This window comes from Scylla paramamosain, chromosome 21 (assembly GCF_035594125.1).
Source record: "Scylla paramamosain isolate STU-SP2022 chromosome 21, ASM3559412v1, whole genome shotgun sequence".
Lineage (NCBI taxonomy): Eukaryota > Metazoa > Arthropoda > Malacostraca > Decapoda > Portunidae > Scylla > Scylla paramamosain.
In genome coordinates, this window is record NC_087171.1 from 21,985,950 (window position 1) to 22,006,364 (window position 20,415).

The window sequence follows — 20,415 nt, forward strand, 5'->3', positions numbered from 1 at the left end:
ATTCATGTCCACTTCAACACAAATCTTGCTGCTCTTTGTCTGTACTGCTCGTGTTTAGATTTTCAACCAGTGAATTTTGTACGGATCACGAACCACAATGTGACGCCAGCACAGTCAACACCTGTATTACCTGTAGCACATTTACATTCATTATACCATGATTTTATTTATTTATTTATTTATTCATTTATTTATTTATTTATTTATTTATTTATTTATTTATTTATTTATTTATTTATTTATTTACATACGGTAAACTTCAATTAGACCGTAGACGTGGCAATTCTAACCGTACATTATCATTATATATCGATCTATCTATTCTCTTCTATAGATTTGCTTGATCGTTCAAATCTCCTTATTAACTTGGCACTAACAACCTAAGTGCGGAGTCTATTCAATTGTGTGCTACCTTACTATGCACATAGAGCACTACTCAAACACTCGTACTTGTCGGTAAGAAAATGAATGAAGTACTTAATTTAAAAATACATCAAAGAGTAAAAGTTTCTCAAGAGATGCGTATCCTTGGAAGCTAAATTTGTCCCTTACGCGTGTGTGTGTGTGTGTGTATGTGTGTGTTGATAGTGGTGAAGTCCCCAAGGGTCGCCTAATTATTCCGGGGCAGGAGTAATGGTGGTGGCGGCGGCGGCGGGAAGGCTAAGCTGTTGCACTCCCAGCCTGCCCTGCCTTCCTCTTCCGGCATCCTGTAAGCAGCTCGGTAACTCCCTGAATAATCATTTACATAATACGAGGGATTAGCCTCCGCCGCCGCTGGCTGTTAAGAAGACACCCGCGCTATTTTCTCCTTGTTAAGTCCGATTAGCACATGATTCCCCGTAATCTTGGTCTCAGCGTTATGATTTCCAGCCGTGCCCCGCCCGTGGTCTGGGGCGGTGCGTGCGCGGGGGACCCTTGGTGGACTAGCGCCTCTATTTTATGACAGCGGACAGTTTTCGCCAGCTCCCTTCCAATTACGCGGTCGTAACGATAAATTGGGACGTACTTGCAAGGTCTTACGTAAACTGTGAACGAAATGACCGAGGAAGATTATAGCGTGGCCGCGGTGCCAGTAGGCTGTAACTCAGCGAGCGTTCACGTCAAGCTGAGAAGCACTGAGGACCTGCGAGGCAGCTGGCGTGTGCTTGCCGTCCGCTCACCTCAACGCGAAATTGAGCCATGCTGACTAATCCCACGCGCACGAGGTGTGCCGCTCGTCTGTGTACGTCGGCGTGCACGTAATATATTTTAATTTTCTGTCCTAAACACGATTTGAAATTTGACGAGAACGATTAATTCGGGGATTAATTTTTTTGCGGAAGGTTTCTTTGTTGCGGTATTCACGAGGCTCACGTGTGGTGACTGGATGATTAGCGATACTGACGGGGAAGGCAAAACGCTGCCTCTGTGGATCATGGAATCATGGCAACACTCCCTCGCCGCGTCCCTCCCTGGCAGACCTTTACTCCCACCACCGGCACCACCTTGAGCCTTGACCGTGCGGGGCGCCGCTGACGTGCCATCTGTCGGTCATCGTCCCAGGTCTCGAGAAAGGGAGACAAACATTAGTACTTGCCTCCTTCAGAATTGGCTCCACTACAAGGCCTCGCTTGCTTCAGGCAGGAGGGCCGCCTCGCTGTGCCTTCAGTTCACACTCGTACATTCTGTGAGGCAGCCATTCACTCATTCTCTGCAGCAATTAGTCGCTTTCGTAACCCCTATTTAGTCTCTTACTTGCACTCGCTGATGAACTGTAATAGCAGAGTGTAACGTTGGCGGTCGTTGTAGCCGTAAGTAGCTCTCGAGAAATGAATCAGTTGTGGTACCAGGAAGTGCGGGACGAACAACGACATGAGTGAGGCAGTGGCAGTAAATGTTAGGAAGCTGTAATGGTGGCGTGGAAGCTTGTGGCCATTATCAAATTAGCCGGGGCATGAGGACAAATGGCCTGTCGCCCACCAGCCTGCCGCCACAGCCGCTGCTTCTGCCTGCTGCCCTCTGCTGCTGCTGTTGCTCAGCCGTGTAAAGCCTCCGACAGGCCCGGCTGTGATCACTACCCAGGTTAGGGACTGTCATTAGGGCCTGGAATGAGTGGGCAGGTGGGCGCCCTGCAGGGCTCCGGGGCGGCGACATGATGGTTATGCAGAGCAGGTGTGTCGAGTAACGGCGCGTCCAAGAGGGCCCATGAGGAGAGGCCTGCGCCCCCGTAACCACATGTCTGAACACACCTAACTAGAGCGGCAACCTCAGCCACACGAATAACGCACCGGCGTGTCCGTGTGGGCGTCGCCTTGCAAGTGTGCGCGAGTGTGAGTCTTGAGGTCCGCTGCCCTGACGAGTGGCATTGATGTGGTGATGGACACTAATGAGGGTCACTCACCCACATGTAGCGTGGGAGTCAGGGAGAGCCGCTGCCACTAACTTGTGGCCGGCCTGGTTACTGGTTACTGGTGTTTACACAAGGGAGGGGCACTTCCTCAACCAGGCCACACCCTCCGCCTCGCTCGCCTAATTCCTGCTCCCTCGGCACACTCACGCTAAGACTCAAACTGGCTGTTTCCGGACCTTCAAAGCCATCCCCGAACTCCGCAAGGTATTATCCACCCGGAGCCCAGCACAGCTAATGGCCAGATCGCGTCCCCCAAGTATGAGGCAGTTGCTGGGAGAACAAACAATGCCATCTGAGCCCAAACCTTGACTGTAATGGCCACAATGTATAAGAATTGGTGTGGGATCCTAGACATGGTGGAGAAGAGAGGAAGACACGGTGCAATTGAAAGCAAGAAGTTACGACCTGACTAAATATAATGGCTTCTTGTGTTCTTGTAAGAAAAATAGACTAGACTAGACCAGGTGCATCGGTCTATGCCTCTCGTGTGTGTGTGTGTGTGTGTGTGTGTTTTAGTGTGATAATGTGCAACACCGCCATATTTGGATGTTCTCGTGACTACCTGTCGAGCTGAGTGTGAGGCTAGAGAGAGAGAGAGAGAGAGAGAGAGAGAGAGAGAGAGAGAGAGAGAGAGAGAGAGAGAGAGAGAGAGAGAGAGAGAGAGATTTCGTGATAGTAATTAGCTTTAGGAGGTGGACTGAGAAAATTAACTAGTTTCATCATGTTGCTCTCTCTCTCTCTCTCTCTCTCTCTCTCTCTCTCTCTCTCTCTCTCTCTCTCTCTCTCTCTCTCTCTCTCTCTCTCTCTCTATTATATACCCTCCTTCAACCAGTTTTCGCTTCTCCCAACATACTTATCTCCTCCTCCTCCTCCTCCTCCTCCTCCTCCTCCTCCTCCTCCTCCTCCTCCTCCTCCTCCTCCTCCTCCTCCTCCTCCTCCTCCTCCTCCTCCTCCTCCTCCTGTCCTCTTGGTACTTTATCACCTTGAGGCTTACAGAGGGTGACAGAGGACTAGGCCTTGTGTGTGTGTGTGTGTGTGTGTGTGTGTGTGTGTTCGTTCTGATTCGTGAGGACTGATTATTGATACCTTGTTCCAAATGAGAAGAAAAAGGAGGAAGGGGAGGAGGAGGAGGAGGAGGAGGAGGAGGAGGAGGAGGAGGAGGAGGAGGAGGAGGAGGAGGAAAAGAAGAATGCTGGGGAAGAATACGTGGGAAGAGAACGATGAGAGAGAGAGAGAGAGAGAGAGAGAGAGAGAGAGAGAGAGAGAGAGAGAGAGAGAGAGAGAGAGTCCGTATATGTAAGACTAAAAGATGGAGAGGCTGGCTCGGGTGAGGACTGAGGGGAAGTAAAGAAGGACGGACGGACGGAAGGAAGAATGGGAGGTTCTCGTGTCGTCTCGGATGGTTCATAAATCCCCACCCGCCTCCTGCTAATGATGTTAGGCCGCCACAGACCCGGGACGGATTACTCATTGTCCGGATTCGCCTTAGGGAGTGAGGGAGGAAGGGAGGAGAAGAGGAGGTGGGTTGGTAGGTGAGAAGAGAAGGTATCAAGAGTGGATTCTGTTCCTGGTCGCGTCTGTGATGAAAAAAGTGAATTGATTAAACCATTTCTTACTTGGCATATGCATAAGAATACTGGTAATGTTAAAATTATCGGTAGAAATAGCGAAAATAAGGTACAGTTTAGATTTGAGATCTGGTGAAGAAAACTGATGCTAAACTTGATACATTTTTTTTTTTTTTTTATTTATTTATTTTTTTTTTTTTTGCTGTGGTAGGACCTCATCATTTAATTGTTGTGTTCCTCCGCCATCTATTCGTTCGCACACACTGTAACTTGAACCTGCTTTTGAACTTACTGTTTCCTTTACAGACTGGCACCTTCACTTGGCCTTTTTAGTTATCTTTATTCAATCCTCAGTTTTTATCAGTTTTCTTGCCCTTGACCTGAACTCCTACATAAGGAATACAAGAAAAAAGGAGAGACAGGCGTGAACATGGTGTCACTAATACAAGTAAAGGTTCAGAGGCCATCCAGTGACTAATGAATGCGACCACGACTCATAAACACCAAGGGCACTCAGTGTTCCCAGGTGGCGACTCTTAATATTTCATCCAGTATAATTCTTTTATGATATCGTGCTAGTATGGGCAGTGGCAGGGAGGAGACGGGCAGGCAGGGGGCAGGCATCCGTGTGTGAGCCAGCCACGCCCTCCAGAGCACACCGTGGGGGCAAACTGCCTCGCTCAGTGCACTTGTTCGCCTTGACACACATCCCGCTGCTGGGTGAGGCAGGAAATGGTGGTGGTGGTGGTGGTGGTGGTGGTGGTGGTGGTGGTGGTGGTAGTGGTCACACTCTGGGTTCCTGGCTACTCCCTTCGTCTTATACACACCTTCCATGTTGCTACCTTACACACACACACACACACATACACACACATATGCACACACACGCGCGCACGTGCACACGCACACACGTACAGTCGCCGTGTCTTGCTCATCGTCCTCCTGGCCCACATTCACTCTCCTTTTCTTTCTTTCATTTGACGTGTCTCACTAACTCAGACTCCTCACCTTTCACACCTCTCTAATTTTTCTCTCCTCTCTCTACCATTTCTCCTTCACCCCTCACCCTCACTTCACAGGCCTCCTCGTTACCCTTCACGCCCTCCACGCCCTTCGTTTATCTCACTTCCTCAGTCCTTGCTTCTAACCACTTAGGCTAGGACAACTAGCACCCTTTCTTTGTGATACCGCCTTGCACCAGCACTAATGCCTTACCCCCGCACACCTGTTGTCATCGTAGCTCTTAGCCACAAGCATCCCTATTGTGTCGTGCGCTGCGGTGAGGCACAAAGCGTAGTGAAGAAGCATGTGCTGTTTATGGTGAGGGAGGGAGAAAGCTTGTTTTCATTAGTGTGCGGGGAACAAGGCAGGAGCAGAATAGAATAGGATAAGTCTCAAACACTATCCCTCTTGTTGTGAGAGGCTGCTGGTAACAAGACACCGTTGGTAAAGGTTGGTGCGTCGTGATCTTTCACCCCAACGTTTGTGACCTTTGCCGCCCCGCCCCTGCATTGGCCCCTCATCAGTTAGCACGATTGCTAATACCTGGGTGTGAGGCGGCTTGTAGACTTCAGGCACATCCATTTTAAGGCATCGGGGACACACGTCGTCGAGGTGAATGGTAATCCAGGCGGCACGCCATATCTCAAAGCGCATCTTAGCCGCGCAGCTCACTGGCGGTGCCTTAATTGGCAGTAAAAGAAACTTGGTACTACACTAGGCCGGGACAGTTTTCTTCACAATCCGCCCCCTCCCCTCCCGCCACTGCTTGGCTCCCCTGGTCGGTCCTACGTGACTCTACACAACAGGGCCGGGGCGGTAAGCCACTCGCTAACTTCGAGCACATATTCATCACAAAAGCAAAAAAGCCAACTTTAGAACTCTTGTATCCTCAGCTGCACTCCGAGCCTCAGGGAAAAAACGGGTAAAAGTAAGTCGCGTAATTTTTTTTACAAGATAACGTAATGGAAAGAACGACAACACAGATTCCCTGGGCAGTATTTGAGGTGGTTTCCTTTCTGGTGCGTTGGGGGATGAGGGTTTGGGATGAGACGCATTAGAGGCGAGGCGCGAACGCTGAGTGGCGCCCATATTCCGGAGGGCCGCAGGTTAATCCGGTCCCTCCTGCACCGCCTCACGTCCAAGGCCAGGTGTCAGGTATGCGATGGGTGGCCGGGGATGGGGGTGGTTTGGCCCATCACTTTCCAGAAAGCTGGAAGTTGTAGCAGGATGAAAGTTGCGCCAATACGGCCTGGGAGAGAAATACAGCCGAGTAGCAGATAGTGGAAACATGCCAGCAGATAGAGGAAACATGCCAGCTATTTAGAATAAACGTTCCATTGGTGGTTTGGAGGCGATGAACACGTCATGGCGGCGGCGCGGAGACGTGTTCGGCGACGTGCCGCGATGCTTAGAGAATTTTCGTCCAGGTGTGGGAAGTAAATAGGCTCAGGTCTCTTTCATATCCAGGTAGAGGCTTGGCGTGCCTCATCCCCCCATCCCTCCCCCGCCACCACCACCACCGCATCCCCATTGGTGTGGGCGCAGCGTCATGGGGTCCTGCCGGCCCGCTGGCCCGCCGCCCTCGTGCCTGGCGGGTCTCAGTAAGCTGTGGGCAGTGTTCCTCACGGGGTGACCTTCAGCGGAGTGACGGACTTGCCTGCGTCTGCTGCTGCTGCCTGCTGGGTGGCGAGGCCCGCGGGGAGTGGCTGTGGACGTGCTGTGGTGGATACTGGCACACGGAACCTGTTTCATGTTTCCTCTCCGAAATGATAAGACTGGAAATGACAGGGTAAGTTACGGGAGCGTCTTCCCGGATGGAGCACGTGCACGCGTTACACACCGGGGGTCATCGACGTGCTCCCGTTCCGCAGGATTGTGTCTTGCCAAGCTGGAGGTTCGGAAATCAAACAAACGTGCAAATAGCTGCGAGAAGATGATACGCGTTTATGTCGATATCCAAAGTTGATAGAGGAAGCAAGAAAGAGAAGTGTTGCGCAGGATGCAGGTGGGAGCCGCTGGCCGCCGTGCGGCTGGCCTTTCTCACGGCACCGCGCGGCATCGGGTGAGCCTGGGTGGAAGCGGTCCCTGCTGCAGCAACAACCGGCGCGGCAGAGAGTCTCTTGGTCTTGAGGGGATATTATTATGGCGAATTTCACACGGATGAACGAGCTGGACTTATCTTTGACAGTCATCCATTATCTAATCTGGGAATCAATCCTTCTTCCTAATTTATTTTCTCAAGTACTAGATGAATAATTCGTAAAAAATGAAAAGCATTACCGTTACTTATGAACTAATATCTCTCTTCATATGTTATTTCCTCATTTCTTACATTTTATCCCCCGTTAACCCTGCCTAGCCTTGATTTATGTGCAGGTAAAGATGGCCTGTCAACATACGCACAAGCAGCTTGCAGTCTACCCCGCACTGCACCGGTAGAAGTGCTTAGTGTGCTGTACTGGCAACGCCCCGCTTATCAAAGGTGTACCCGGAGTAATGCCATGTTTCTGTTATTGCAGGTCAGATGAGGAGGAAGGCTCGGGATCCAAGTATGGCCGGATGGAACCAGCAGAAGACAGTATGCAGGACAAAGAGCGATTTGCCAGGTAAGACAGCTTTCTCCCTCTCTTTCTCTCCCTCGTCATTGTAGCTACAGTAGTGAGGGAGAGCCGGTGTGGCAGTGACGCCAGTGATGCACTCTCCCCGACCTCCGCTGTCTCATTCTTTTCCCCGCCCTCCTCTCACACTACCACCACCACCACAACCACGACACTTCATTCACTCAGTCACTCCTGTAGCCGCCGCACTCACTCCTCAGGTGTGCTGCATGCTTCTCTGCTTCCTCCTGAGTCGGGTTTGGGCTTTGTGCAGCAAGTAGACCGCTGGAGGCCGCCACTTCACTCTACATAGGGTGATGGGCTGTGTTTGTGTGTGTGTGTGTGTGTGTGTGTGTGTGTGTGTGTGTGTGGGAAGTGTATTTAGGTGTGCAAAGATTTATAATATCTAGATGAATATTGGGAGTATGTGTGAATGTTATAATATTTAGTATAACACACACACACACACACACACACACACACACACACACACACACACACACACACACACACACACACACACACACACACACACACACACACACACACACACACACACACATGCGGCACCTTGTTCATTATTATCAGAGTATCATACGACTACAAGACATATTTACAATGGCGTGTATCTGAAGAGCATTGGCGCAGAGTGCACATTCTTGGCCAGTACTGCCTGTGTGCGAGGAACGTCACGTAGTAGACTGAAACTGTGAGCAGAATAGAATATCCTAAACATTTCAAGGGGAGTTATCATATCCATGTTATCATATTTATTTTCTTGTGTGCGTCCAGGGGGGTGGTTATTGAATGTAATGGTACGCTTCTCACATCTCTAATGAACACGCGTCTTTCATTTACATAGGTGATGGTGCTTTGGTGATGATGGCACAGGATCCCTTCTTCATCTTCATTAATTTATTGGTGGCTGACCCCTGTTGACATTCGTAACGCTCAAAAAGTGTGGGGAGGAAATAGGAAGAGAGAATAGGAAGCAAAATGTGTCTTTCCTCTCCTTAGCTGTGTAATTTTTTTTTAACACTATTACCAAAGCAAGTGTTAAAGTGCCGAAAAGTTTTTAAGGACACTCCTACATAAGCAAGCAGCGAGGAATTTGTAAATTATCAAAAACTGTCAAGGTAGAAAGGGATGGATAACCTTATATCTCTCTAAACTTGATTATGGGTGCGTCATATATAAGCTTATAAATAATGTTAGCTTATTTGCTATTAGATATCTTCACGCAGTATCACATAACAACCCAGGATGATTAGGATGCCATTTAGCTGTTTAGAATCCTGATATTTTTTTTTTTTAGATCCGCACAAGTACGGCCCACATTCTGAAACACTTCTGCTCCGCACTTCACTACTTTCAAAAGGCTCTAATTGACATGAGACGGGTTTTTAAGGATGTTTCTATGATTCCAACGATAGATAAACAAGATTTCTACTTTATAAACAGGAGAAACACTCTTGAGAACCCGGCTAATCATCTCTTTGGCCTTTGAAAGTACCCGTGGTGAGAGAGTCGAGCGTTGCAGAATACAGGCCATAGTAAAATCTGCTCCCATGTATATACTGTGTCAGAAGAGGAGTATTTTCCTAGAGTGCATTGTGAAGGTACCTGTAGACCCAAGTGTGAAGGGCACGCTGTCCACCTGAGCACTGCCAAGCCTGCACATATCGCTGAAACACTCATGGCTACGGCTTAGTATATATACACACACACACACATACATACATACACCGCTGTAACTAATCCACCTTTTGAATAATATCTTGCATGTGCTCGCGTGAATCTCCTTAAGACAGATGCCCTTTTGCACAGCGCTCTTAACTAATCCCTGTAGCTTCTCACTCGGGGTCTTTCTTGTAAATACTGTGGGCTATGTGGATTCTAGTCGTGAAGCAAGAAAAGCAGCCGCCTTCCCCTCACTGAAGGCGAGAATAGAACCTGTGTTTTGCTTGATACACCTCGTTTGCAAGTTAAGGACATAGTGAAAACTTCCCTCATAAATGTTGTGTGTGTGTGTGTGTGTGTGTGTGTGTGTGTGTGTGTGTGTGTGTGTGTGTGTGTGTGTGTGTGTGTGTGTGTGTGTGTGTGTAGCCCGGCCCGTCGTGTCATCACAGATCACTAACTCCTGAAGAAAGAGAAGCAGTAAAGCGAATGGAGTTTGTTTCTCGCTTCTCTTACCAGTCACACAAATACACAGGAACCCTTACGTAACTCACGGGGGATGAAAAGTATAGCAGACTGGGTGTTTATTTTCCCGCTGTCCTTACTAGTCACAAAAACAAACAACCCTGTAAATCTTGAAGGTTGAAAAGTATAGCAGAGGCGTTTGTTCCCCTCAGCTCTTACTAGTCACAAAAATATACAATCCAGCATGGGTATAACTTGAAATATATACAAAATAACATCTTGAGGTAGCGCACAGCACGCATCTCCTACCTGGTGGAGGGAAGACCGCTACCTTGCTAACGTCAGTACCCTCCTGTTGAGTTGTTCATCTGGCCTTATCCTGATGCCCCTCGTGGTGTGGTCGCTGCCTCCCTCCTGGACCCACCTGTTGTCACCGCGGGGGCTGGCCGACCGCAAAGCCTCGCGGGGCAGCTGAGCGGCGCTTGTTTTCCTGATGGTAGGGTTCCTCGCTGGGTCTCCCTAACAGAGATGGTTCCTGCGTCCTCTTTTGTCATTTCTTATTAGTTATGTTGCGTCTGAACTCTTTGAGGTTGCCTGTGTTGACTGAAGTTGCGTAAAAACTCGTGTATGCAGTATTAAGCTCCAGTAATTGCGGAGAAGGTAAGCTTGGGATCCTCTCATTGATACCTAAGATGGTGTGCTGCTGTACATTACAGGGGTGAAATAAAGGTGGCTGGCGAGGCACGGCTGCTGGAGTGTAGGGACAGCGAGCCTCGTTAGTGGTGTTGGTGACGGCAGCGGCGGCGACGGGGGCTGTGTACTGGGAATTGAGCTCATTTATATTCTTCACTCACAAGAATAAAGGAAGTCATGTGAAGCGCTCGCCTGCACACACACACACACACACACACACACACACACACACACACACACACACACACACACACACACACACACACACACACACACACACACACACACACACACACACACACACACACACACACACACACACACACACACACACACACACACAGTAGCAGTGGGAGGGGAGCGCAGGGAAGTAAATGACAAGGCAGCAGAGCAAGGGGGGGAGGTGCTCATCAGTTTGCATCACGTGCGGCGCGCCTCTCTCTGTAACACAGGGAAGGCGCGCTGACGGGCACACCTGGCCGGCCGGGTAGGAAATTCCGTCCCATGAGTACTGCTGGAAGTGATGGCGGGCGGCGGCCTCACTGTCGAGAATCGCAAGATGATCCAAGGCACAGCGGAACTGTTTGTGTGGAGCGTCTGTCAAACTCCATCGCAAGAAAACGGCTGTGGCGGTGTGGCCGAGACAGGTGGCGTTCCCATGCCTCGGGTACTTAGGGGGATGGGAGGAGGGGGTGGCGAGACCGGACAAGCCTATTGATATGTCTTGATGGCCTCGGTGACACGCGTGCATGCGTGCGTACGTGTTTCGGAGATATACAATCCCAAAGGTACCGCCACACCTGACAGAAGCATGGCCTTCAAGTGTTGCATAGCTACATTGGGGGCGGGGGGCATGAGTAACTGCCTGACGAGGGAGACACGAGCTGTACCGCCACAGCCACACGAGGAGGGACATGAATGCCACATTGATAACATTTGTATACTGTTAGGTGTCATTAATTGCATGTCAGAACTGAATCACACCTCTAGTCTTTGCTTATAGTAGATTAGCAAGTGCAGGAACCGCAGCAGTAGTGTGAGGGGAAGATAGGCAGGCTTGTGGCGTAGTCTCACTGAACTTTGGTAAATACTGGGACGTGTGACCTCATTATTGTTTGGTTGATGGTATGATTCGTGGATTACTTGAAAACACTCAATATCTTACTCTGGTTTTGCTCTCCTCGTATTCTCGTTAAGTTTCTGTAGGTAACTTTCCAACAGCGTTACTTCACGAACTTCCTAAGCTTACGAGTACACTAAGCATCACTCAAGCTGAAATGTAAAGGTGCATTTGTCTTCTCGTGAAAGAGACACAGATGCCTAAACACTTGAGAGCACCAGTTTTTCCTCCTCTGCCTTGCACACCCATATTACGCAGGCGCAAGTACAGACACCAATTTTCTTTACCCCGTTCCAAGATGAAAACACCGGTGATGAGACTAAACGCGCCTTAACCTTTACACAACGTTAATTGGTCTGACTAAGATACTCGTGTGGTGAATACGTCAGTAAGCAAGCGACGTCCCAAGTAGCATGAGTGGGACTCTAATTATAGCTCCGCTCGTCTGGAAGCTGAATGCAGATTAGAAATGCCAGCATGAAGCTTCTTTTCCTCCCTGTGCTGTAAAATTCTTAGGATCAGTAACCAAGACAGAACAAGAAATAACAGGTTCAATCTTGGAAAAAATAAGGTTTAAGAAAGAATTTAGTCCTCAAATAGAGTGGTAGATGAATGGAACGGACTCAGTAATCAGGTTGTTAGTGGTGAGTCATTAGGGAGCCATAAAAGATAAGACTAATTTATGGATGAGGATGATAAGTGGAAATAGGTAGGTATATTTCATACAGGGACTGTCATGGGTAGGTCTGATGGCTTCTTGCAGCTTCCCTTATTTTCTTATGTTTGTATGTAAACACGGTGGATGTCTTGCTTCTCTTCGCCGATTAAATAGGAAGAGTCCATGTATATTTTATTTATTTATTTATTTGTTTAGAGATTATACAGTCGAATGAAGTACAGTCTAAGTAATTGCTTCCACAGTAATCCCAACATAAGAAAACCAGCATATGGGATAGGAATTTCTATCCCCTATTGGAGAGATTCAGTCAACGAATGACTACAAGGGGTAAAACAAATGAACCATGAAATGTTGGACCCTTTTTTTCTTTCTTCAGGGCGGACTAATGACCCTCACGTTGCGACATTGTTGGTTACGTGCACACACCGATGAGTTTCAAGTTGAACGATTAGGTAGTCTGGGTAGCGTTGTGAGGTGAGTGTTGGGGAAGAGAGGGTCGGGGCGCGGGTGTCGGTGCTGTGTCATTTCAGAGCGTTGGTCACCTGTGGCAAGCCAGTACAGGTGTCTTTGTACTTGCAGAGGTGGTGGTAAATAAATGAAGTTTCGTGGCTCTTTTCTTATCTTGTGGTGGTTCTTTTGTTTCAGTGTTTTGTCTTGTGTCTTTGCTGTGTTTCGTCTGTGTCTGCAGTGTTTCGTCTGTCTGCTGTTTCGTCTGTGTCTTTGCAGTGTTTCATCTACTGTCCTCCCAGTGTTCCTTTCACCATCTGTCTTTCGAGTGTTTGTGCATTAATGGTGTAGACGATTAGTGTCCGAGCGACCACGTCCTTGGCAAGAATATATTTGGTTGCGACACGTTGATTGCGCTATGCAGTGGAGGTTTAATCTGAATGTTGCGGCGATGGCGTGATAGTCTCAGTCTCGTGGCAAAGGTCTGTCAGCGTCATTTACAGGTCCTGACTCGTAATGAAGAGTTGAGTAATAGCCGAGGGAAGCACAAGTGGGTGATATAGACTTAGAGAGAGAGAGAGAGAGAGAGAGAGAGAGAGAGAGAGAGAGAGAGAGAGAGAGAGAGAGAGAGAGAGAGAGAGAGAGAGAGAGAGAGAGAGAGAGTGTTGGAAGTTTTGATATGATACAAGTAGGTGACGGGAGAAGGACAGTGTTAGTTTAGAGATATGAATGGAAAGGTTGAAGAAATCGGTGAGGCAGCCAGCAGGTGTAGTCTGAAAATGAAAAATAGATGGAGTAAATGAGAAACACACACACACACACACACACACACACACACACACAGCATCTAGTCACGTCATTAAAGGCTACACACTCACCTCAGTACAGCAGTTTAACACCACCGACTGTCTTGAAGGAAAGATTTAAAAAGGCGCTTGAAGAGTAACCAGCCAGACGGCGTGGCGTGACGTGACGTGACGTGACGAGTAGCCCAGCTGTCAGTAGCAGGTTTACACCTCGCCTGGTGATTTGGAAAAGTAATCTCATTAATGACTGTAATAATCTCCCACCTGACATCCTTACATGGGCCAGTTATATATAGAGAATGAGGTCGCCATTAGCTTTTGGAACCAGTGGACCGGAAAAGACATGCAAACAGTTGTGAAGGGAACAGTGTGAAGCTTGTATGAGGAGTGACGAATGAGTGAGTGAGGAGCACCTGCACCCACTGACGCCATGGCACTGTGATGACCGTGATCTGGCTGGTGGCTACATGGAGACGGTGACGGTAGCTGGAAGGTGCGAAGAGATATATTTATGTCTTATCATAACGAGTTAGGTAATAGTAAGAATGTACTCTTGATTTTGCAGTAAAAAGAAAGAAAGAATTCCGTGATGTTTTCTTGTAAGTTACACTTGTAAGGTACACTATAGGACATTTATAGGGACTGCTACGTGGGGACCTGATGGCTTATTGCAGCTTCCTTATTGTGCGCTCGTGTAGTATATTATAATGAAATATAACCGATTCTGTGCGCCTGTTCCTCCACAGGATGGCAGCGGACAGTGAAATAAAGCCACACACATTTCAAACACATCAAGAAAATCAGACTTAGGTTCGCTTCCTATGAACACCACCGCACCATACCATCACACCATCACTAAGAATTCGCGTCGCGTGTAACAGCAAAGTTATATGGCAGAAATGACAGTCACTTTTCCGCTATCTAGTCTCCGTTCGTAGCGAGGAGGCCGCGGCAGACAGAGGGAGGAAGAGATCCGCCGCTCAGAGGGTCATTAACGGTCAGGGGATGAAAGGAAAACAGCACCTACCAAGCACTGTCCCCCTACACATGTCAGACAGGGGTGCTGGGAGCGTCGGACTCGGGAGTGCTGAGTGAAAGGGGTGAAAGACGTGTGTGTGTGTGTGTGTGTGTGTGTGTGTGTTATGATCTTTAGGTTTTTTATGTTCGTTGGTATGTTTTTTATTTTTATTTTTTGTTTTTTTAGAAGTTAACAATTAAGGCGAATCTAGTAAAGGTGTTTCGTGGCCTATTATTATTATTATTATTATTATTATTATTATTATTATTATTATTATTATTATTATTATTATTATTATTATTGTGTTGTTGGACTGCGGCTCTATTCCTGTAAACATTCTCAGAGTTGTGTTTCCATGATAGTATATTAAGATTCCACTACACCGTAATTCTAAACCTCTGGTCAGTAAGCATTTTTCAATCTATCTATCCATATATCTGTCTATCTGTGTGACGAGCTGCTGGTTAGTTAGCCAGTGTACCTGTCCTACTTTCCTGCCAACACCTTCCCGACAGGTGGGCAGCGGCGGTGGACAGACAGCCAGGTTGACCCACGAACTCTCCCACGTCCCAGATCGCTGAAAAAAAGAAGGTTCGGGCGATAAATCAAAGAATTATAGGTAGAATCGCCCGGTTCCCTTTCATCCCCACACGCTGGGAAGTAGACACATCAGCTCCTTATCTTCCAAACCGCAGCCCTGTAATGAATTAAACATGTGCTTGGATATCTTGATTAATATCTCGAACTGAATCGGAAGAAAGTTTGAGGATCGTTTTGAAGACATCACGGAGAGGAAGTTAAGAGAGGAGCATGTAATTTAAACGAGGCGGCGGCCCATTTTTAGAGACAATGATTCCGTCTGCTGGGCCGTGCTGGGAGTGCAGGGATCGCATTGCACGTAACACCACCCCGGCACGGCAAGACGCGGCACACCCCTACGGCAGGAAGGATGCTTGCAACAAACAGGTGGGCGGTGGGGCGGTGGGCGGGAAGCTGCTGCCGCTGCCCCGTGCGACTATTCACAGGTATATTTGCAGGATGTGTGAGGAGCGCGGAGTTCACCGACCGTCACACAACAAATCACCGCACCCACAGTTTTGTTAGCGATATTCAACCCGGAATTATTTTGTCGTACTGGGAGAGGAAACCGTGACAATTGTGCGTGCAAGGAGTGCTCCGTTTGGCGTGCGAGGAAGGGAGGGTGTGAGGCCGAGGTGTATTGTAGGCAGCACACTTATTTTCACCCAGGAGGATCCACTGTAGCTTAGTAATAATAGCGAGGCGCAGCTGATTACAGAAAGGCGTAGTCTTAGTGCCACCACTGCCGCGTGTTAACTTGTTTCACTCGCCGGAACATTTCATAGGTACTGTGCACACATCCTACACTTACCCGTGTTTGTCCAGATGCACCGTGTGTGAATCTGATGAAGGTAATGTCATTAATTTCCCTTGGAAGAAATTAAGGCACACGTTTGTTGTGTAGTTGAATTAAACAAACCTGAAGGAATGAGCGGAAAATCAGTCTGTGTCACACTTGGATGTTCCGCGAGTGAGGAGGGAGCGAGCCGAAGGTGGCCCCTTCATGTGGCCTTTGTTGGGCGAGGCGGCGAGGTGGTGAGTGGCGAGGTGAGGCAGGCAGGGCGGCGGTGTGAGGGAGAAGGCAGCGCGGAACTACAAAGGTTAATGACTTCATTAGGAGGATGCAGAGAGGAACATGAGAGAGAGAGAGAGAGAGAGAGAGAGAGAGAGAGAGAGAGAGAGAGAGGAGAGAGAGAGAGAGAGAGAGAGAGAGAGAGAGAGAGAGAGTTTTATACGTATTCGTCTGTGTGTGTGTGTGTGTGTGTGTGTGTGTGTGTGTGTGTGTGTGTGTGTGTGTGTGTGTGTGTGCCTAAGCTTGGTCCCCGACTGGCCAGGCTGGAGAGAATGTGGTCACCATCACGTACTGGATGATGGAGGATCCAGGGGCACCGCGGCTAATTAAACTATGGCCACCACACTGGAAACAATTGGGCCGCCCGCGTCGCCCGCTGGCAGATTGGCCGGCTTCGTGCGCCGCCTTAGTTTGGCGTCACGAGCGTCTTTTGGGAGGCAGGAGGCGTTAAAACCCGCCTTGGTGTGTGCTAACTCACGGGTATTATGCGGAATTGTCAACACCAGCACACACCATTCCTCCTCCTCCTCCTCCTCCTCCTCCTCCTCCTCCTCCTCCTCGAAACCTTCCATCTCTCCTAGTCCTCTTCCTTCTGGTGGTTGCTTCTCCACTCTCCTCCACCTCCTTTCTTCCTCCACGGTCCTCGCTTTCCTCCCGTCCTCCCTCCCTTCTCCCTCTCTCCCTCCCGCCTTGTCTTTCATCTCTCTCCTAAGCTCTTCCTCTCTCCCGCTTCTCTCCCTCCTTTCCTCCCTCCGCCCTACTTCTCTCTCATCTCTCTCTCTCTCTCTCTCTCTCTCTCTCTCTCTCTCTCTCTCTCTCTCTCTCTCTCTCTCTCTCTCTCTCTCTCTCGTGTGGTAATCTAGGCAACAGATCTGTGGTTTAGTTGTCACGCCCTGCGAACACGGGCTTCCATTACCTTCGTTTACTGAGGCATCTTAACCGGCAAGAAATGTGCTTAAACCTGCTGGATCTACTTAACTTATAGAATCATTATCACCAGCCATGACTCTCTTATTTTTTTTCTTTTTTTTTTTCACCCGCCTTCTCTCCATTCGTGACGCGTGGAATACGTGTTGCGCATAGACCAGAGTTGTGACCAGACAGGCAGGCAGGCAGGCAGACAGTGTAGGTGGTGGTTCTCTCTCTCTCTCTCCTCTCTCTCTCTCTCTCTCTCTCTCTCTCTCTCTCTCTCTCGCTCTCCTCTCTCTCTCTCTCTCTCTCTCTCTCTCTCTCTCTCTCTCTCTCTCTCTCTCATCACGGCTATTTTCCAAGGCCACAGATGATTGGCCATGTGCTCAAGAAATGTTTCGTCTGTAAATATTATATAAATCTCGTTAATCTGTCACTAGAACCATAAAAAAAAGCTTAAAAACTTTTGTAAATTCGACTAGAGGCTTTTGAATGTAGTGGAGGTGCGGCGCAGTGTTTCAGAATATTGTCCTTTCGTTTCCTTGGATGGACACTGATGTCTTTTTCCCTCTCCTCCTCTGTGCAGGGGATACCCATATTTGTACTGCATCTAGTGGTGTTTCAAGGGGGTGGTTTAATTAATACTTTGCTGTTGATTTTATGCCATCTACTTGTTTTCCATTCAGTGTTTCGGTGTTCAAACATTCAAACTTTCAAACTTTCTTTTTCCTCCTTGTTCCAGTCTTTCTTGTCTTCCTCGTCCTCGCTGTCCTTTCTTGAAGCCTTCCTTCGTCTTTTTATTTATTTATTTATTTATTTATTTTTTAGCTTGCTTATCACCGCAATCCACCCTTCCACCTCTTCCTCCTCCATCTGACTGGTACATCATGTCTAGACTCGTATTTACTTCACCTCAGGCGTACAGTACATTCATTCATGAGCATCTGCCTTGTATAAATGAACTGGTCTTTTGCAGTCTCCTTAATCTCTTTTGTGACACAGCTGTCTCCTCGCAACATTCTCGTTTCTCCGCTGTATATTTGCAGATTTTCACTGGATGGCGTTGCTTTAAAAAAAATAACACAATGAAAGAAGGAATCCACACTATTGTCTTATCAGGTTCAGATTCCGCGTATTATATCACTTTTTTTTCTGAAACTAAATCTGTTCCACCCAGAAGAAAATAATTACAGTTTAATGAAATAGTTGTGTTAAGATTTTATTATTTTAACTTGGGTTTTCAATGTATATTCTGTGTGTTTTTTAAATGGTATTGTTTTTTTTTTCTTCTTCTTCTTGCTGCTATATTAGTTTTGTGCTCGATAGCTTGGGGAAATAATGTAAAGGTGTTGGAAGTTCATTGGTATCGTAAATATTGCCAAGGGTAATCTTTGCTTCAGAATAAAAAGGTGTGTAAAAAATAACATTGGTGAGGACAGACATTGATGACTCAGCTGTCTGCACTGCATGCGTTCACTTGTTTTATTATTATTATTATTATTATTATTATTATTATTATTATTATTATTATTATTATTATTATTATTATTTTATCACTACTACTACTACTACTACTACTACTACTACTACTACTACTACTACTACTACTACTACTACTACTACTACTACTACTACTATCACCACTACCACCACTACTATTACTACGATGACTACTCTTACAACTACAACTAACTACCACTGCACTACTACTTCTACTACTTCTACTACTACTACTACTACTACTACTACTACTACTACTACTACTACTACTACTACTACTACTACTACTACTACAACAGTAACTCCCACTGCCACGACTAACACTACTATTACTCTATTACTGTAGTGATGTTGCAAGGTAAGTAGGTGCTTCTCTCCCACAATTGGACGGTCCTCCCTCCACCACCGCCTGTCAGTTGTTCCAGTGACGGTCTGATACTTAAGGATTGCTGTTAGTTGCCATTTGTCTTGAATTAACTTCGTTTTACCTCCTGCCCTTCCCTTCCTCATCACTTTTTATATTGTAGTTTGTAGTGCTCTTAATTGCTTACTGACGTTTGATATTGGCGGTTCTGTGTGTGTGTGTGTGTGTGTGTGTGTGTGTGTGTGTGTGTGTGTGTGTGTGTGTGTGTGTGTGTGTGTGTGTGTGATGATGATGGTAATAATACACGTTTTATTAGAGAAAGTGCAGACCAAGGGTTAAAAATACACGTAATTACATTAGTGGGTGGAGATTTGGCTAGTGTGTGTGTGTGTGTGTGTGTGTGTGTGTGTGTGTGTGTGTGTGTGTGTGTGTGTGTGTTATTCATAATGATAATAGTGACACCAGTGATAGCAATGATAATCACATTAATATTAATAATAATAATGATAATAATAATAATAATAATAATAATAATAATAATAATGACTAATTATTGGTTATTTTGTTGTCTTATAGAAAGAAATGCTCTATTAAGAAAGAAAAGGCAAACTGAAAAAAAAGAAGAAAAATTAAGATGCTTGGAAGAATAAACATCGAGGTGGCTGGAAATTGAGCTGAAAAATAACATTATTAGGTCAAACAATATTTTACGTCACGCACGTCAAACTTGAGCGAGAGAGAGAGAGAGAGAGAGAGAGAGAGAGAGAGAGAGAGAGAGAGAGAGAGAGAGAGAGAGAGGATTACGTGAGAAACAACGTCATAAACAGATAAAATATAATAAAACTAAGATAGGAAGGACAAGTGTGTGTGAGTGTGTGTGTGTGTGTGTGTGTGTGTGTGTGTGTGTGTGTGTGTGTGTGTGTGTGTGCGCATGATGATAAATAATATTGGTAGCGTGTTATCCGTATGGAGGAAACACACACACACACACACACACACACACACACACACACACACACACACACACACACACACACACACACACACACACACACACACACACACACGTGGTTTAAACGCAGTTGGCGCCAGGTGAGGACAACACCCGTGTCTTGCTGGTGAGGAGGAGGAGGAGGAGGAGGAGGAGGATGAAAAAAGACAATGCTTGTTTCGGTCACTACCTCCCTCTCTCCCTTCATTACTTTGTGCTTTAGGGTTTGTCACGTCGTCATTTAAAAGGCTTTTCCTTCCTGCTTCTGATTCTCGCCTGCTCCTCCTGCTCGTGTGTATGTATGTGTGTGTGTGTGTGTGTGTGTGTGTGTGTGTGTGTGGGGATGGGGACTCACATATTATCTCCTTAGCTGATGTGTTTTATCGTAGTATAGGTTGGTCAAGAGAGAGAGAGAGAGAGAGAGAGAGAGAGAGAGAGAGAGAGAGAGAGAGAGAGAGAGAGAGAGAGAGAGAGAGAGAGAGAGAGAGAGCTGCAGGGAGGAAATTGTTTTGTCTCTTTTTAAATGTTTTGTATTGTAA

General features: G+C 47.2%; 1 protein-coding gene across 22 annotated transcripts in view; it reads left to right on the forward strand.

Annotated features, from left to right (window-relative positions):
- Positions 1-20,415, forward strand: part of LOC135111254 (aryl hydrocarbon receptor nuclear translocator homolog) — a 114,244-nt gene that overhangs the window by 52,173 nt on the left and 41,656 nt on the right. For all 22 annotated transcript variants that reach the window (XM_064024459.1, XM_064024461.1, XM_064024460.1 and 19 more), the window contains exon 3: positions 7,479-7,565. In XM_064024459.1, coding sequence (XP_063880529.1) covers positions 7,479-7,565 — 87 coding nt within the window. The remainder of the gene's footprint in view (positions 1-7,478; positions 7,566-20,415) is intronic.